This window comes from Micropterus salmoides, unplaced genomic scaffold (genome assembly GCF_014851395.1).
Source record: "Micropterus salmoides isolate LMB-PRFRI ecotype aquatic unplaced genomic scaffold, ASM1485139v1 Ms_hic_scaffold_8, whole genome shotgun sequence".
NCBI classification, from domain to species: domain Eukaryota; kingdom Metazoa; phylum Chordata; class Actinopteri; order Centrarchiformes; family Centrarchidae; genus Micropterus; species Micropterus salmoides.
This window is the reverse complement of record NW_024044570.1, coordinates 347,590-366,026: the sequence shown is the minus strand read 5'-3', so window position 1 is coordinate 366,026 and position 18,437 is coordinate 347,590. Positions and strand designations below refer to the sequence as shown.

Below are 18,437 nucleotides of genomic sequence, written 5' to 3'. Positions count from 1 at the left end.
AATAAAAAGGAATCCTTATCATATAAGAGCAGAATGACAGACTCTGATACCTGATATTACTCGCTGACTAACGGACCCTGACTCTCTCTCTCTGCAGGACCTCCACTCTCAGGGCGAGGTGATCGCCTGTCTGGAGAAAGGTCTAGTGCGGGAGGCCGAGGAGCAGCCGGGGGCGCAACCCATCAAGGAAGAATGCAAGAAGTCCATCATGAGAATCGCCGAGCTCTCGTCGGACGACTTCCACCTGGACCGCTACCTCTACTTCTCCTGCCGCGAGGACCGAGAACGCTTCTGTGAAAACGTGAGGATTTAGTTGACAATCTTAATGCGCACGTCCACAGAGCTCTGAAAGGTTTATATTAGGTGATGAGGGTTTGGAAAGCAGCTGACTTTCACACTTAAGTCAATGATTGATTCGTGCATCGTTTCTATTTCTGACTACTAATGTATTTCATATCCTTTTAGAACTTATTTCCTGTTGTGCTTTGTCTTAATTTCCAGACATGTTGGTTTCACCAGCATGTTTTTGCCTTTTACCTTTTGACCCTTAATTCAATTTGATTGGTAGAAAACGTGTTAAGTTTGGCTTTCTGAAACCTGCAGCAGAGGAGCCTCTCCTAATCAGTCACACATCGAGCCTTCAGCTCCTCAGTGACCTCATGCATTCATGACCAAGTTGACAGAGAGAGTTTTTCCTTTCTGTTTTAGTGGCCAACCAGGTGCCAGCAACAGTTAACGGTGTGAGTTGAGCAGGAGATGTTTCTGCAGCCTCACGTTGAGGCAGTTGACGAGTTTCATCCCAAAACACCTTTGATAAAAACAATGGAAAAGTCAGGGGTCAACAGAAGGTCTTGTTTTGATTTCAAACTGCTGTTGACGGGCTGTTTTTGTTTTCCAGACTCTGGCCGGGGAGGGTCGAGTCTACAAATGTCTCTTCAATCACAAGTTTGAGGAGGCGATGTCTGAGAGGGTGAGTGCTGTCCACCACTGTGCTAACCCTAAGCCGTCCAAGAAGAAGTTTGTGTGTGTTTTTTTTATTAGAAGTAGGTTTGCAGTTTTACTAAGTAGGCCTGGAGAATGAACAGGTTTGCCTTGATACACAAGGTATAATTTAGTTTCCTGACAAGCTGTAGCCCTGCCTTCACTTTAAATTCTCATGTTAGTTGAGTGACTCATAAGCTGAAGGTTATATTGTTCCAGTGTTCACACAAAGTCTTGTTACCCACATTATCTGGTATTCTGCCACTTTGGAGTTGAAGGATCAAAATGTACTACCACGTAGTTTGAACCTCTGTGGCCGTGTCCCCTCAGTGCCGCGAGGCGTTGACCACCAGGCAGAAGCTGATCGCTCAGGACTACAAGGTGAGCTACTCGCTGGCCAAAGCCTGCAAGTCAGACCTGAGGAAGTACCGCTGCAGCGCAGACGCCAACGTGCCCCGAGCCCGAGAATCTCGCCTGTCCTACCTGCTGCTCTGTCTGGAGTCTGCTGTACACAGAGGTGAGACGCTCGGCCTCAGACTGAGCCTCCTGCCTGTCAATCGCTCTCTTTCCTGCACACTAATTATGTCCATCAGAGGCCGCTATTAGCCAAATTACCTGAACCTCTGACCTGTCTGTTAGTCTGACTCTGCTCCAGTCAGGAGGGAAAAATACTGCTCTGACTGGGGAAAACTGAGAAAAAGAAGTTGCAGCAGTGAGGTTGCTTTATTGCTTCTTGCAGCAGCCTTATTGCAGCAATAAGACAACCAGGTTCCTGTCTCACGACCTACTCATTAAAGAGAAACTTTATTGTGAAACTGCGACATTGTCTGTAAATGATATCCTATAAAATGCATGGAGCTCACTGTGTGTGTGTGTGTGTTTCAGGTCGGGTGGTCAGCGGGGAGTGTCAGGGTGAGATGATGGACTACAGGCGAATGCTGATGGAGGATTTCTCTCTGAGTCCGGAGATCGTTCTTCACTGTCGGAGCGAGATCGAGGGTCAGTGCTCCGGTCTGCACCGCAAAGGACGAACGCTGCACTGCCTGATGCGGGTCGGCCGAGGAGACATGGGATCCATCGACCCCAACTGTCAGAGGGCGGTAAGTTGGCGTCAAAATGAACTCTGTGAAAACTTACCAAAAACAAGCTTTCAGCAGCCATACTGTTATATATACATACATAGCATGCAAACGTTGACTTTTTTCCACTAGTTGATAGCGTTTATCCTGGAACGACTTGAGCTGCAGGCATCTAAAGGAAATGCTTTGTTACATTTTGCAATATCACTTAAAAAGTTGAGACACTTCTGTGTGCAGTAGGGATCGACCGATGTGGGTTTTTCTGTGCCGTTCCTGTTTATTAGGAACCAATTAGAGCGATGACTGACTGATATGTGGAACTGATGGACATTGCTGTAAAAATTTTTAACACAAAACTATTCAAAAAGTTAATTGTCACTTTTAATCTTTATAAATAGTCAATTTAATGAATAGAGATCATCCTAGAGATGGACTTGTTTACTGTGAGGGATAAATTATCATAAACTTTGTCTTTACCTGCTGCCATTTATGTATTATGTTTTTTTTATTGATATACTGGTTCTGTTCTTTATCTATACTCATTAGTTTTGCATTACAATATAATTTAAAAAAAAAGTTATTTAAAAAAGAATAAATTCGGTAATCAAATTTAATATTTTATTATAACTGTTTTCAGTGCAGCAACAAAAGTAAAGTAACAATATAGAATCTCACTGGAAACAAATGGAGCATGTAAAATAAACTCAGTCAGTCGTTCCTCCTCCTCCCTCTGCTGCTGCTGTAGAGGAGCGGAGTTCACAAGGAGCTGCTAAATTTTAGTCCACACTGATCTGCGGAGAGAGGAGGGGAGGGGCTGCAGAGTGGCGGCTCGCTTCTGCACAACAGCCAGTGTTGATGGGCTATTTCTCGTGACGTGTAACCAATCTGCTAGTACTGTGGGCGGGGCATTGCTCAGACCTACAGACAGAGAGGCGTCTGCATCAGAGCCAGAGGAGCGCATTTTTAAATTATATCGGCTCTCTGGTTTTAAAACCACCGATGCACATTATTGGAAAAATGCTGAGTATCAGCTGAATATCGGACCCATCTTTGGTCGACCCCTAGTGTGCAGGCTGCAAAACTGTTGGTGGTTAGTTTAATAGGTTGAGTTTGTAAAGTCACTTCCAGGAATAAATATGCAGGGGTGAAAAGCTTCTTTCTTAAGGAACTCTGATACCCAGAGCAGACCCCCCCCCCCCCCCCGTTGATGATGATGATGCATCTTCCATCCTCAGCTCCAGACTCTGATCCAGGAAGCCGACCCCGGAGCCGACTACCGCATCGACCGAGCGCTCAACGAGGCCTGCGAGTCCGTCATCCAGACTGCCTGCAAACACATCCGCAACGGAGACCCCATGTGAGTCCTCTGTGACGCTCAAACCCTGCATTAGATGATCTGATCTCTGTTCAGTACCTGTGTATCCACCACAGATTTTTAATTTTGTCTGTCTACACATGTGACGTGATATTTTTCACAATATCATGTGTCATAAAAATGCAATTTATAATTGAGCAAAACCTCTACAGAGGTGGGGTATCCTATCACATTGGTTGAATACTGCTCACAGGAATCCAGCTTAATATGTCCCACCTTCTATAACTTTGCGTTAGAAGCAGTGATTTACTGACTGTAAATCTGCATTGTATTCATGTCATATATTTGTTGTCTAGAATTGTTCTCTTCACTAAACCTTTTTTATTCACTGATGCAAAGACCCAGATTGCAAGTTTCAATCAGAAAAAATAAATATAATCAGATTCAAAGAAAACTCCTCTTAGAGTTTATTTCTCTTCTAAAATGGCCACTTTCATGTAAGTTTTGTTCCCCAAGAGTATTTGAGGAAAGGTTGTACTGTGTTCTGTATGTGGCAAATGTCTGTAGTAGTCCAAAAAAAGTACCTTTAAATATTTGATTCCTACATTTGTTCTGCAGGATCCTGTCATGTCTGATGGAGCATCTGTACACTGAGAAGATGGTGGAGGACTGTGAACACAGACTGCTGGAGCTGCAGTACTTTATCGCCAGAGACTGGAAGTGAGTCCCGCTAATCCTAAAAAACCTGCAGCTCCTTAGCACCACCTCACCTGCTGACCTTTAGCTAAAACCACACGTTATAAACTGCTTTACTGTCTGAACTTATGGAAGAAAAGATGCGAGATTAGAAACTGCTCCCTGTGTTGCTGCACAGGTTGGATCCCATCTTGTATAAGAAGTGTCAGGGCGACGCTGCCCGGCTCTGCCACACTCACGGCTGGAACGAGACGAACGAAATGATGCCGCCCGGCGCCATTTTCTCCTGCCTGTACCGCCACGCCTACCGCTCTGTGGAGCAGGGACGGAGGGTGAGTCCTGGAGCACTGGAAGCTTTTTGATCTGATCTCACAACTGTGAAATGTAACCTGCAGACATCTCATAGATAAGAGAACGCAGCTACCTGGAAGTGAAATTTGGGTGTACTGACCTTTAACCTCCTTGCTTAAAGTGCTGATCTAAGTTTCAAGGGCTTTCATCTTTTTGCACCCACTGGTTGTCACTTAAATTCCCAAACCAACCATACAAATGTGAGTGTCAGTGTCTAGAAGAAAATAAGTCTGCAAACGTTCTCACTGACCAGAGAATATTCTCGTAGCTCGGCAGTGGAGCGCCTGATGCAGAAAACCGCGGTTTGACTGTGAGTACGTCCTGCTGCTGATAATGATAATCTCAGGAAGCTGGACATGTCTGTCGCCATGGCTGCTGGTTTGTGGGGGAAGTGATTGGATTTTGTAATTCTTATCTGAGATCTGTGCATGTAGGGGTCGATTTAAAGAGGTGGTATCTGCTCAATTTCAGGTTCCAAATCTTATTCAAGGCTTGTACCAGAAAAGGGTTACATGGTTATATTTTTGTCAGACTGCACATTGCTGCAGCTCCTCTTTTCACCCTGCGTTGCAGGCTTCGTTTTAGCCACAGACAGTCTATTACTGGACGAAGCCACCCCGCTGATTTGAATGGAGAGCAGTGAAGCTTTCTGTGGGACATGGGAACTCCCTTTGGGCTTTTTCACTTTGCAAACCTGTTACATGCAGAATACCACCTCTTTAAAGAGTAATTGAGCTGCTGAACTATGATGTGAACAATCAATGCAAATCTCCAATTATGGAAAATATGGTTGTGCTTATTAATCAACCGGAGCTAATGAAGTTATTGATAAAATCTGAAGTGTTTACAGCTCTTAAAGTGAAACTCCGTTACATTTATTCATTTAGCCGACGCTTTTATCCAAAGCAACTTACAATTGCTCTACATGTCAGAGGTCTTATGCCTCTGGAGCAACGAGGGGTTAAGTGTCTCGCTGGGTGATTGAGCCCGGGTTTCTCACACCAAAGGCATGGGTCTTATCCACTGCGCCATCCCCACCCCATCACTCCACCCACACATATTGTTTCAGTAGCAAACCCTCCCCTCTGAAGACTAAAAGTGTTTCCTCCTTCATGAAGAAAAGACATGTTGAGAAAAGCACGTAGAGACACACACACGGATGGAAAACAACAACAACAAATCCTCCATTTGAATGTTTTCTGTATTTTCTTTATTGTGAATCAGGGAAACGGGCACCTTTCAAAATGATGCGTACAGGACAAAAATTCTAAAAACCTAGAGAGGAGTATCCATTTAAGGCCTCTTAATAACAAATAATAAAAGTGAGGCGTTTCCCTCGGCTCCTCTAACCCGACGTGTTTGTCCTCCTGCAGCTCTCCAGAGACTGCAAGGTGGAGGTGCAGAGGATTCTCCACCAGAGGGCGCAGGATGTGAAGCTGGACCCTGAGCTCCAGCGGCGATGTATGACCGACCTGGGGAAGTGGTGCAGCGAGAAGACGGAGGCCGGACAGGAGCTGGAGTGTCTGCAGGATCACCTGGAAGATCTGGTGTCTGACTGCAGAGACGTGGTGGGAAACCTGACGGAGCTGGAGTCGGAGGTAATTGCCACCACAGTTCAACACTCTTAACGGGTCAAGCAGCCAAGGAAACATGAAGAAGTTTCCTGTGGTTTGATGGAGACCAACAGCGACTGCGGGAGGCTTTAGACCATCCACCCAGGCTCATTTATCTTTCTTTATTTTCCATCGATTCAAATCGACATTTTACACTTTTCGGCTTCTCCGTACAATCTGGTTGGCGGGAATTCAAACAGCGTCTGTCCAGAAGGAGGTTTTTCCTCTACAGGGACACTCGGTACATTTTGATTTTATATGTCAAGTGCCCAAAACAACCAGAATCATCTGTAACTCTTTGGCTTGTGACGCAAAACATCAATTGTTTCTTTGTCTCTTGCACTCGACCGTAGTGCGGACACTTTGAAGGATTTCATAAAGTTTGTTACAGAGTATTCTTAGGAGGCTTAATTGATGTAACAGGGAAACGTAAGACGGGTTATTTCTTTACCGTCCTTGTTAGGGAGACAACAGTTGGACTGATCAGGTGGCGTCAGGCTGGCAGACATCAGTGTTCTCTGGGAATCTTACTAGAATGTTTACATGAACTCACTGGCTCCACAGATCAGAGTAGAACTCATGGATGGTTATAGATTTTAATATGATGTAGAACTGGAGTCTAACCATCAGATAGATTAGTGGTTCTGTGTGAAGGCCAGCTAAAGCTGACGTAGGAGGGAAACCTCCAGGAACTAGACAGAAGAGAGAAACTGAAAAGGACCAACAGATGTTGTTCTTCAGATTCGCTGTTGCCATTAGACGTGTTCACATTTTTATTTTCATCATTTCATCAGGGACCTAGTTAATGTAGACACTGGGCCTTCCTGACGGAATAAAAGCAGGTTAAAACTGAACCCTCTGATCTTCCTGATTATTTTGAGCGTCGGTTTTTTTGTCCTCAGGATATTCAGATCGAGGCGCTGCTCATGCGAGCCTGTGAACCCGTCATCCAGACCCACTGCCACGTAAGTCTGCACGAGATGTTTTTAAATCCAGTTTGATTTAGTGTTGGTGAAAGAAGAGATCTGTTTTTCTGATTTAAGAAGGCCAAGAGAGTAAAAACTGACTTCCAAAGCAAAAATATTTCAGATAAAGAGGCACCATGTATGAAATGAAACAGGATGTTTGTGTTTTAAAGAGCCGTCCTGTCTTATCTAATCTTTAACCCTTTATTTGGCCTGTACAAATCCTTATCTGTCTCCTCCTGTCTGCTAGGAGGTAGCTGATAATCAGATCGACACTGGTGATCTGATGGAGTGTTTGGTTCAGAACAAACACCAGAAGGAGATGAACGAGAAGTGCGCGGTGGGAGTGACGCACTTCCAGCTGGTGAGCAGATTTTATTATAAAATCATGACACAAAGGGGCAGGATTTTTTTTTCTTTTGGCAAGTATTGAAAATGGACATAAAACAATTGTTGGCAACCTTCATAGTGTGAGTTACTGGAGACGTGTCAGTGTATTCATTGCTCATTGTGTGGTAGCCGTTTTATCTGCTGAGTTCATTACTGAGAAGCCGCTCTGTGTCTCTCTGTGTCTACAGATTCAGGTCAAAGATTTCCGTTTCTCCTACAAGTTCAAGACGGCCTGCAAAGAGGACGTCCTCAAACTGTGTCCCAATATCAAGAAGAAGTAAGACACGATCTGCCTGTCTGCAGCAGATGGCACAAATCCCCCCCCAAACCACCAATTACTCCGACCATTTTATCAGATATGTAACCGAACAGTCTAAGCTAAAAAGCTTCAGGAGCTTTCTGCGTCATCTCACAGCCTGTATTTCAGAATATTTTGTACCGTCTTCTTTTCCCAAAGGTAAAACATGAACTTCGGCGCTCAAATGTTTCCAGGTGTTTTTCTAAATAATGGCTGCTCAGTTCACGTTCCTAAAACTCCTCTTATGGTTTTCAGCTCTGTGTTTCAGAGGAAAGCTGGTGACTGAATAATAAGCTTTGAAAAGGCTTCTTGAATGTTAAAAACACATCCAGCAGCGAGCAAGTTGTTGCTTTTGGTTTTATATTTGTTGGAGTTATTTCGGTATGTTTTACAGAAAATATTGAATTCATATTAAAATGGACTTTTAAGACAGACACCTCAAGTTCTGCATTGTGTTGAAAACTTGCATTCTTTCTAACGGCCAGCAGGAGGCGACTCCACTGGTTGCAAAAAGAAGTCTGAGTGCACAGAACTCTACGTCAAAATGAGGCTTCTTTTCACCTGATTTATTGCTTCAGTAAACACTTCCCTGATGAGTTTGTGTTCTCAGTCCCTAGTTTCAAGTGTCCTTCAACACAGCGTGACGTTCATTGAGAAAATGATGGTCCCATTTAGAGGAAAATGGACGATAAAGCAGGAGATGCTTTAGGGCGGGGCCACCCTGTGTTTGACCAGTCAGGCGTAGCAATGCGACTTTAAAATGGTACTTCACGAACCAGTGGGTGACGTCACGCTGGCTACGCCCACTTCTTTTAGGCAGTTTTACCTCTCCAGGCTTCCACAATTATTACATTACGTCTATTCGTTTAGCGGACGCTTTTATCCAAAAGCGACTTGCAGCTGCTATACATGTGAACGAGGGGTTAAGAGTCTTGCTCAGGGACACGTGGGTCACAGTGGGGAATTGAACCCAGTTCTCTCACACCAAAGGCAGGCATCTTATCCACTGCTCCATCACCACCCGTGAAACAATCTCTGTGGTTGAACAGCTCATAGATCGTTACTGTGATGAGGGGTTGCAAATTGATGTAACGTGAATTTTGAAATAGTATTTACCTCAGTGGAAGGTCCTTTATTTGTGCACACTCAGCGGCACTACAACGGTCATGTCGGGCCTTCCACTTTGCCTTTTCTTTCTTAAACTACCATGAATTAAACTTAAGGCTTCCTCCAGGCTTTTCACACTTAAAGTCTGGCTGCATTCCTTTTAGAAGTAGACCTTTCATGTGAAAAACAACCCTGTGTGTTTTCTTCACTCATCTTTTATTAGCGTCCAACCTTTATTTGTTCAGCTGTTGTTTGAGACGGACTTTTGAACGCTGGCTTTTATGGGAGCATTAATGTCAGGTTTGTTTTAAAGAGCTTAAAGCAAAAAGGTTTCTGTTTCATCCACAACTGATCGACAAACAGACTCTCCCATTTTCAGCGAAGTGCAAAAATAATCTTGACATATTGTATCAGCTAAAAGTCAGACTGGGTGTGTAACCTCTTGTCTTCCTGTCGCTCAGGGTGGACGTTGTGATCTGCCTCAGCACCACGGTGAGGAACGACACCCTGCAGGACGCCAAGGAGCAGCGAGTGTCCGTCAAATGTCGTAAACAGCTGCGGGTGGAGGAGGTGGAGATGGTGCGTTCACCGACACACACACAGTGTAATGTCTGGATAGCTTAGCCTCCAGAGACTGTCACTCAAGCTTTTTAACTAAAACAAGACTTTTAAAGAAAGCGGACACCTGGACCAGATAGATGTTATAAGAGCATCCGATCTTCTGATTTCAGGATTTTCATTCAGCCACAGGAGGGGGGGTGTGTGTGTGTGTGTGTGTGTGTGTGTGTGTGTTTTGTGGTGATTTTAAGAAAAGCATCTTCCTTACGTTACATAAACCATCATAATAAACTTATTGGACTATCTAAATACTTGTCGTAAAGCTGAAAATCCAGCCCTTTTTGACATTTTGGAGATGCATATTTCATCATCCAGCCAGGTTGGCGTTCCGTTCACCTAAAATGCGCTGGACGGGCTTGAGGTCAGGGCTCTGTGTATGTCTGTCAAGTGGGAAGACCATTATTTATGGCGCTTTGTGTGCAGGGGAGCCGTCATGTTGGAACAGGAAAGAGACCAGCGCTATTACCTTAAATCCAGTTTTGTGCTGTAGCATTAAGATGTCCCCTGTTTGAAGTCTGCATACTTTTGGGCAGATACTCTAATGCAGGAGACTCAGAAAAGGCTTTGGGTAACGCACCCCCTCACATCCCCCTTAATTTACTTGCTTAGAATCTCTTAATTCCTGGATGCCCATGGGATCATTGTTATTTGATCTCACAGACACTCAACAATTCAGCTGAGATAGGCTGATATTGCTGTTTGACATAACTTCAGACTGCACCAGATACATAAAAAGGTCTGTCCTAAGCCATGTTTAGTTCCTGGCTCTGGGAAGGTGGAAAAATATAAAAAATAGTATTATTGCCCAAAACTACTGTGTCTCTGAACTACAGCTCTTTAACCAATCATACACATTTCCTTTTGATAACTAGTGGAATATTTTTTCACTGCTGTGGTGGATTAACAGCATTCAAAGCCCTGAAGTTGATGAATATATTGTAATTTGTTTCCGCGTTGTGGCTGTACAGAAAGGTTTCTTCACATAAAACTTGTATTACAGGGAAAGAAGCTGCCACAGTGAGAAATATTAGAGCTCTTTAAAAGCCTCTGGTGACAAAGCACATCTCTAGTTGACTGTTTTCATAAACCTGAGTGTTTGAATGCTCTTACAGAAAATGCTCTTTAAAAGCGTTCAAACACTTTTGCATTTATAAAAGAAAAGTAGTCAGATGAACAGAAATGTGTGAATGATGTGTATTTCTTTATCATAACAGGAGTGACAGTAATCAGAGCAGAAGTTCAGTTCAGGATGTTGAAAAGCTTCTGAGCTCTTGTTCTGATGGTTTTATCTCTCTCTTTTCTGTAAATTCATTTAATCCTCCCTGAATCTCTGCAGTCGGAGGACATCCGCCTGGAGCCGGAGCTGTACGACTCCTGTAAGCAGGACATCAACAGACTGTGTCAGAACGTGGCCTTCGGCAACGCGCAGGTCAGCAGCTGCATGTGATTACATCATGCTAACGTATATCTTGAATTTTTATGCAGTCAGGTCCAATAAATGGCAGGTATGAAGCCAGTGTAAAGCATCATGGGATGTTAGCTGTAGATGTAACGGATTAAATGCTTTCATTTTCCAGTCAAGTGTTTTTCAGCCTGTAGGAATCAGTGCAGTCTCATGCTGTTTCTACTGAGCCCACAGGAGAGACCAGATATCATCTATATAGAACAAATACCGTAACACACACATGCATGAAACATGAAATTAAAAGAGCTAAGATAAAGGTCTGAATTCTTCTTGATAAAAAAACAGTTTTTGGTTCCTTCAAAGTTTCCAGGACTATGTTGATGCTCCAGCTGGAGAGAGAAGTTCTGCATTTCATATACTTCAAGTGATTTACTAACGATCAAATCCGTGTCTCCCTCTGAAGGTGATCGAGTGTCTGAAGGAGAACAAGCGTCAGCTGACTCAGCGTTGCCACCAGCGCATCTTCAAGCTGCAGGAGGTCGAGATGGTTGATCCTGAACTGGACTACCAGCTGATGAGAGTCTGCAAACACATGATCAGGGTAGGCCAATAAAAGCAACCAGTGTCACATGATCAGGGTAGGCCAATAAAAGCAACCAGTGTCACATGATCAGGGTAGGCCAATAAAAGCAACCAGTGTCACATGATCAGGGTAGGCCAATAAAAGCAACCAGTGTCACATGATCAGGGTAGGCCAATAAAAGCAACCAGTGTCACATGATCAGGGTAGAACGGTAAAACCGGCATCACACAATAATCATCGCATCAATATCCCAACACGTTTGAGCGGTCTCCACATGTGCAGATTTATCTAAAAGATGCTGAAAGTAAACGGAGCGCTGCACATGGCGAACAGTGACGTGTTCAAAACAACAGCAGTGTGTTGAAAAAAGTGACTAAAGCTCTAATCCTTAAAAAAGCTTTTCTATAGACGCTCTGGGAACACTGCACGTTCAATATCAAATCTAATTTGACATTACTACACAGAAAGTGAGGAAAAAGGAATATTATTCAAAACAACAGCAGCGTCTGCACATTTCTTTACACCTCAAACATTTTCTGTGGAAACTAGCTTTCCTGTCAGTCACTAGTATTTAGTTGGCACCTGTGAACAGGTTTTCCAGCCCAGGACGACGCTCCACAGTTCCTCTGCATTTCTGGGTTTTGCTTCAGAAACAGCATTTTTGATGTTTTCTATTAGACATCTTGCCTCTTTAGGCCAGTCGACGCTGGCGAACCTCTTCAGCACGTGTCGTGGGACTTTGCGGGGGCTTCACGTAGGCGTCTTCTAATTGTTACAGCGCTCACAGGAAACGTTCGACCCTCTGATCTCCCTGGAGCTGGTCTTTTTCCGGCTTTGGGTGGTAGTTTCCCTTTTCTTCCACGTCTTTCTGGTTTTGGTTTGAAAGCATTTGAGATCACTTTAGCTGAGCAGCCATGTTTTTCACTCTTCACTTTTGAATCAAAGTACGCTGTTGTTGAGAGAAATGCACGACAACCAGCCTGTGCAATATTTGCTGCCTTTGTCTTTAAATGAGGGCCACCTGTTGACACCTGATTTTCATAGAATGACTGACCTCACGCCCCTTTCAATTAATGATTCAATTCTACAAAATTGGCAGCATGTGTTCCATGACTGTTGGTTCTCTGTTACTGTACTACACCTACTAGTAAATAATTTGCCATGTAGGAATGTAATTTCTATCAAAAACCGTGATTGTTCTGGTTAATGATGTTGGACTGCTGTATTTTGAACACAACTGTATACGTGTGTTGTTTGTACCGCCGTTTTATGTGAACGTGTGTTTCAGCGGTTCTGTACGGAGTCCGAGGGAAAGAACGTTCTTCAGTGTCTGAAACAGAACAAGAACAGCGAGCTGATGGATCCTAAATGCAAACAGATGATCACCAAGAGACAGATCACCCAGAACACAGGTACACGCAGAGACTCTGCCTGACGCCATCTTCATTAATACATTTACAGACTTTGCGTGTTGGAAAAGTCTGAGAAAAAGTGCAACTGCTGAAAGTTTGTGTGTGTGTGCGCAGACTTCAGGCTGAACCCGGTGCTGAGGAAGGCCTGTAAAGCCGACATCCCCAAGTTCTGTAAGCCCATCCTGGACAAGGCGACGGCCGACAGCGAGCTGGAGGGTCAGGTCATCTCCTGCCTCAAACTCAAATACGCCGACCAGGTCAGACACGCTTGTCTCTACTGAAAACAACACGTCCTCGACACCATGTCCGTGCACAGACTTGTTCTTAACACACTTACCATAAAGAGTTTCTTTCATCAGTCTCTAATGATACTGAGGTTTTCTGTCCATCTTCTCAGAACGATTGATATCTGTAAAACATCCCTGGTTCACCTCCGACAGAAAAACACAACAATCATTTTCAGCTTTTTAGGGTAAATGATGAAAGATGGGGGGGGGACACTAATAACTTCAAGCTGGTGCTTGTGGGGGCGACACTTTGTGGGGGCTTTGTGTGCAAATGTTGGAGAACATCAGATAAGTGGTGCAACTCTTTATACACAGAAAAAGCCTTACAGGTATCCCACGAATAAGAACCTTGATCATATAAAAATATTCACGCGTGTGTTTGTGTTGTGACAGCGCTTGTCTACAGACTGTGAGGACCAGATCCGGGTCATCCTGCAGGAGTCGGCGCTCGACTACAGGCTGGACCCTCAGCTGCAGATCCACTGCACACAAGAGGTTGCACATTTCGGCTTTCTTACGAACACACACGCATTCTGAGCACCTCATTGTTCAGCGACGTATACTGCGAGTATTAGGCCTTGTTATTCCACACTTTAAACCCTCAGCAGAAGTGTTTAACAGCCACGCGTGCAGGCTCATTTCTTGTTATTAAATAATTTAATGTTTTGTCGGGTACTGTACTGTTGAACGTGTGCGCTGTGTGAGAAAGTGGATTCACCTGAAGTCATTTATTGCAATATGGCTATCCGCACAGCAGGGGGCGATGATAACTCATTAACTGGCTGAAGAGAAGAAACTTCAGCACACATTTCATTGGTAGTTTAGGTGAAACCGGCCCGTGTGATTGGCTATAAGCACTCATTTCGAATGGCTTCATTATTGGTTAAATTTAGAGGATTTCATCTCGACATCAAAAGTAAAAAGTGATACTCCTCTTTAGATCTTCTGACGCGCATTAAATGCACAGATCAAACCAGCAGAAATCATAGAATCAAGAAAGCAATAAACATTTACACTGAGTGTAAAAAGATGCACACCAGTCCCCTGTGGTGCTGCTGGTCCTCAGACATGTAGAGATGTTGAATAAACGCTGACGGATCTTAATGGAACTTGACAAGTGGAAACTCGTACAGCTGATGCCACAAATTATCACAAGACGCCACCTGGCTCTCAGAACAAAGCCGAGTGCAACGCTTAATAACTGCTGAGAAGTCAGTATTTGACAACTTCTCAGCGTGAGGATCTACTCAGCCCTGGTTACAGTGAGCCGGTAGGGGCCCGGCGCCTTGCTCAGAGGCACTTGGACAGCACGTACGGCTGCTGATGACTGTGTGCGTTTTCAGATTTCCAGGCTGTGTCCGGAGGAAGCAGCCGCTCAGGAGCAGACGGGGCAGGTGGAGGAGTGTCTAAAGATTAACCTGCTGAAGATCAAACAGGAAGCATGTAAGAAGGTAAAGAAACTCTCTGCTGCCTTCACTGACCACCGGACCGATCTGTACAGGCACAGATTTATTATTTATTTTTCTCCACTGGCATGAGCAGAAAACATGATGATGATATTAATGCAGAAATTTCATTCACCTCTAGAAACTGTCCTCTAACTATTCTCCTCTTCTCATCTGGCTTTCTCCCCCTCCTCCTGCAGGAGGTGTTGAACATGCTGAAGGAGAGCAAGGCGGACATCTTCGTCGACCCCGTCCTCCACACAGCCTGCGCTCTGGACATCAAACACCAATGTGCAGCCATCCCACCTGGCAAGGGGCGACGTGAGTCCACAAAACACCCGCCACAGCTCAGAAGCGGTTTTTACCCCCTGAAAGAAAAGGCAGGAAATCGGATCCGAGTGTTTTTAGGGTTGGGTGTCGTTTGAATTGTAGCGACTTTAATAATGGAATGCGGTTCTTATTGAAACTCTATTCTGAATCCAGCTCCTTGACCACAGATCTTGTCGCTTCTCGGTGACGTGCTCGCTCCTCTTCCCCTTCGTGGCTAAAGTGAAAGGAGTCTCTGTCCTAGAGGGGCGTCTCATCTGTAGACGTCTTCGTTTCCCTTCAGTATAAAAGGTGAACGTCAGCTCGCCTGAGCCGTTGCTCCTGTTAGCGTTGGCTGGATCTGGGAGGGCGCGACACGTTGAACACGGTGAAGCGTTCCTTCAGATTCACGCCGTGTTGAAGGAAACGCTTCGTCACGTTGGAGCGGCTTCCTCCCTCGCACCGAACCTCCTTACTGCATTTGTTGCGTTTTGCTGCGCCGTTCTCTTTTTCAGTGAAGCTGAGCCAAACTTTGGAGCTTTGCTGCGGACCGCCACGGTCCAGGACCGGAAACAGAAGGACTCTCTTCTTCACGCTTTGTTGACGCACTGAATAACATATGACATGGCGTTAGGTCGGCGTAGCAGCTCCTGGCAGAGACACTTTTATGAACTGTGAAACGCTCACTGCAGTTCAGGCGGGAGCGGAAATATGCAGAAAGTTAGGAACCGAGAAGCAGAATCCAATTATGGATTATTATTTGGATGTTGTCAGTTTGAGTTTATTAAGTTTAAGAAACAAACAGGTTTGTTTATTTAGAAGATAAATTGGAAACTACATAAAAAAGAAGACTAAATATCTTCTAACCAACATATGATCGAAGTTGCGTTCTGTTGTTTCCTCAGAGATGTCGTGCCTGATGGAGGCGCTGCAGGACAAACGTGTTCGTCTGCAGCCAGAGTGCAAGAAGAGACTTCAGGATCGCATCGAAATGTGGGGCTACGCTGCCAAGGTAGGTGAACCGCCGCGTCTTCACCCTGTCACTTAAGTTTAAACAGCTGGTTTATAATTAGACTGTTGAATAAAACAAACTTAGTGAGAACAAGAATGGAATTCAACTTGTCAAATGCAAAGCCTTTGTCTTCAACTGTCACGAAACATTTTAAAACGCTGCTTTACTTTACTTACTGTTCTCAGTAGTGTAGTCATAAATAGTGTATGCTTTTTTATTTATTAATAAATAAATGAGCTGCTTAAAATCTAGATTAAAATATGCTTTACTTTGAAATGAGCTTTATCAAATCAGTGAACAAGGTGCTTTAATGAAAAAGGGTTTTAATGTTGAAATTAATTGAATGAGCTAAATAACATCAGTTGCAAAGGGATTGAATAAGATGCATAACATCTGGTTTATAGGTTGCTTTTACATTAAAAGTGATGGAATGGGCAACAAAATATCTTATTTTTTATTAAAAGTTTAAAGGGAGCTTTATTTTGAAATTGACTCATTGAGCTGCATAAAATCAATTTTAAATGGGCTTTTAATTTGGAATTTAATTAACGAGCTGTATAAAATCTGGCTAAAGGGGCTTTTATTTTGGAATTTAATGGATAAGACGCATTGTGAGATCCCCCACTGTGACCCGTCCACCATTGTGTCCCTGAGCGAGACACTTAACCCCTCGTTGCTCCAGAGGCGTGAGACCTCTGACGTGTATAGCAATGGTAAGTCGCTTTGGATAAAAGCGTCGGCTAAATGAATAAATGTTAATTAACGAGCTGTATAAAATCTGGCTAAAGGGGCTTTTGATTTGGAATTCATTAAACAACTGCATAAAGTAGAAGAACGTGAACGCATCTGAACTCTCACTGTCCTGTCCTCACTTCCTGTCAGGTGGCTCCTGCTGAGGGTTTCTCAGACCTGGCCATGCAGGTGATGACATCACCATCCAAGAACTACATCCTGACTGTGATTGGCGCAGGCGTGTTGCTGCTCTTCCTGATCGGGCTGCTCTGCGGCAGATTCACCAAACGCGTCACTCAGGAGCTGAAGGACAGGTAGACTCCGCCCACTCTGGGGTCAGGACACACCCACAGGAGAAACGACCGCCGCTGAACAGAATCGCCCCTCTCCTCCTTACGCCCACAAAAACTCCACTTACCCCACCCCCCCTTCATTTACAAACACCCTCCAGACTTACATTTCCCTCTCCCATCACTGGAATGACATTACCCACAATCCTGCAGGCGAAAGTGGGCTTGATCAGTGACTCACCTGCTCTTGTGCTACATGAGCCCCGCCCACTGTCGTCTCTTCCTCTTCATCTTTATCTGAGCTTCTATACAGAGCGCCGGCTCCTGCGGCAGTTTTACCCTGCACTCACCTGATGTAGGTTTTCCCCGCTCCCCCCTCTGCTGTGAGGGGGAGGGGTGGGGTGGGGGGTGTTAGGATATGGGGTCAGAGGTCAGGATATGGGGGCGAAGTGTAAATGTGTAGAGAATGGGACGGGAAATGCTCGTGTATAAAGCGGTTTAATTACTCTAGTATTTTAATGACTACAGTGAGTGTGCGTGCTCGTCTTTCTACCACCATATTCTACTATGTCCTCCCGCTAAAGGCTTTTGGGGAGGGTGTTTGGCTCTATAAATACATAAATATATCTTTGTTCTTTTTTTGTTGCTGATGTGTGTAAGTTAGATTTTATCGCCATAGGACTGCCAGGCGGGCGGTGCTAAGCAGCCAGCCCTCCACCGAGCCACAGATGTGAAACAGAGAGAGAGACGTCACGAACAAGCCGGCTCGCTCGGAGCTCTTCATACAACGGGACTTATTTGTGGTTATTTTTATTTTTGAAACAGCAGACCTGGCAACCTCAGCCCTCCCCGCTGACGCAGTCCGTTTTTTTTTTTTTGGTTTGCTTTTCTCTTTATTCCCCCCAGCCCAACGTGTGCCATAAACGCACCACGTCCACCTGCTGCAGCTCCCAGTTTAGCCGATTTCACCCGTCTGGTGAAAGCAGCTGGTCGGCGCCGGGCCGGGACACAGAGTCTGATCCAGGACTGGGAGGAGCGGCCAGACCGGCGAGCTAACGGCGGCTGTGGGGAAAACGGCTGAGAGCAATGCAGGAAATAAAACCAACAGAAGAAAGAAAGGAAAAGATTCTAGATTATAAATGGAGATGTGAACATTTTTGTGTAAAGATGAAACTGGAGTCACTGCACATTTTTCGTTCTTTTTTTTATATCTATAAATATATATATATTTTGTTTTGTCATAGCCTTATTTATTTGTTTACTAACGATCAAGTTTTTATTTTCTATGATTTGAATGTTCTCTGGTTGCCTTTTCTCCAGCGAGCGAGCGTCCCTTCTTCCTGCGTTGTGTGGGGGGGGTGGCGAAGGTGCGGCCTCCTCCGGGCATCGACCCGCTGCAGCAGCTGCTAGATGTTTGACGTGCGGCGGTGAACGCCTCTCTCGCCGGGCAGGGTGTGTCAGACCGCAGCGCGTTATCAGTCAGCTTCGATGAAGTCGAGCGGCAGTTGAAACACGACCTCCTGAATCCTGAGTCGTGGATCAGATCGATGAA

The 18,437-nt window shown here is 44.7% G+C and overlaps 1 protein-coding gene across 3 annotated transcripts in view; it reads left to right on the top strand.

Moving 5' to 3' along the window:
• LOC119894379 (Golgi apparatus protein 1-like) overlaps positions 1-18,437 on the top strand; it is a 39,571-nt gene extending 21,134 nt beyond the window's left edge. For 2 of the 3 annotated variants that reach the window (XM_038707088.1, XM_038707091.1), the window contains exons 5-26: positions 98-301; positions 899-970; positions 1,312-1,498; positions 1,867-2,081; positions 3,296-3,417; positions 3,994-4,095; positions 4,250-4,403; positions 4,691-4,732; positions 5,796-6,020; positions 6,938-7,000; positions 7,251-7,364; positions 7,579-7,667; positions 9,257-9,374; positions 10,750-10,842; positions 11,282-11,419; positions 12,690-12,813; positions 12,928-13,070; positions 13,494-13,595; positions 14,444-14,551; positions 14,746-14,866; positions 15,757-15,863; positions 16,746-18,437. In XM_038707088.1, the coding sequence (XP_038563016.1) occupies positions 98-301; positions 899-970; positions 1,312-1,498; positions 1,867-2,081; positions 3,296-3,417; positions 3,994-4,095; positions 4,250-4,403; positions 4,691-4,732; positions 5,796-6,020; positions 6,938-7,000; positions 7,251-7,364; positions 7,579-7,667; positions 9,257-9,374; positions 10,750-10,842; positions 11,282-11,419; positions 12,690-12,813; positions 12,928-13,070; positions 13,494-13,595; positions 14,444-14,551; positions 14,746-14,866; positions 15,757-15,863; positions 16,746-16,913 (2,811 nt within the window). In that variant the 3' untranslated portion in view covers positions 16,914-18,437. The remainder of the gene's footprint in view (positions 1-97; positions 302-898; positions 971-1,311; positions 1,499-1,866; positions 2,082-3,295; positions 3,418-3,993; positions 4,096-4,249; positions 4,404-4,690; positions 4,733-5,795; positions 6,021-6,937; positions 7,001-7,250; positions 7,365-7,578; positions 7,668-9,256; positions 9,375-10,749; positions 10,843-11,281; positions 11,420-12,689; positions 12,814-12,927; positions 13,071-13,493; positions 13,596-14,443; positions 14,552-14,745; positions 14,867-15,756; positions 15,864-16,745) is intronic. The other variant, XM_038707090.1, reaches the window with a different exon arrangement.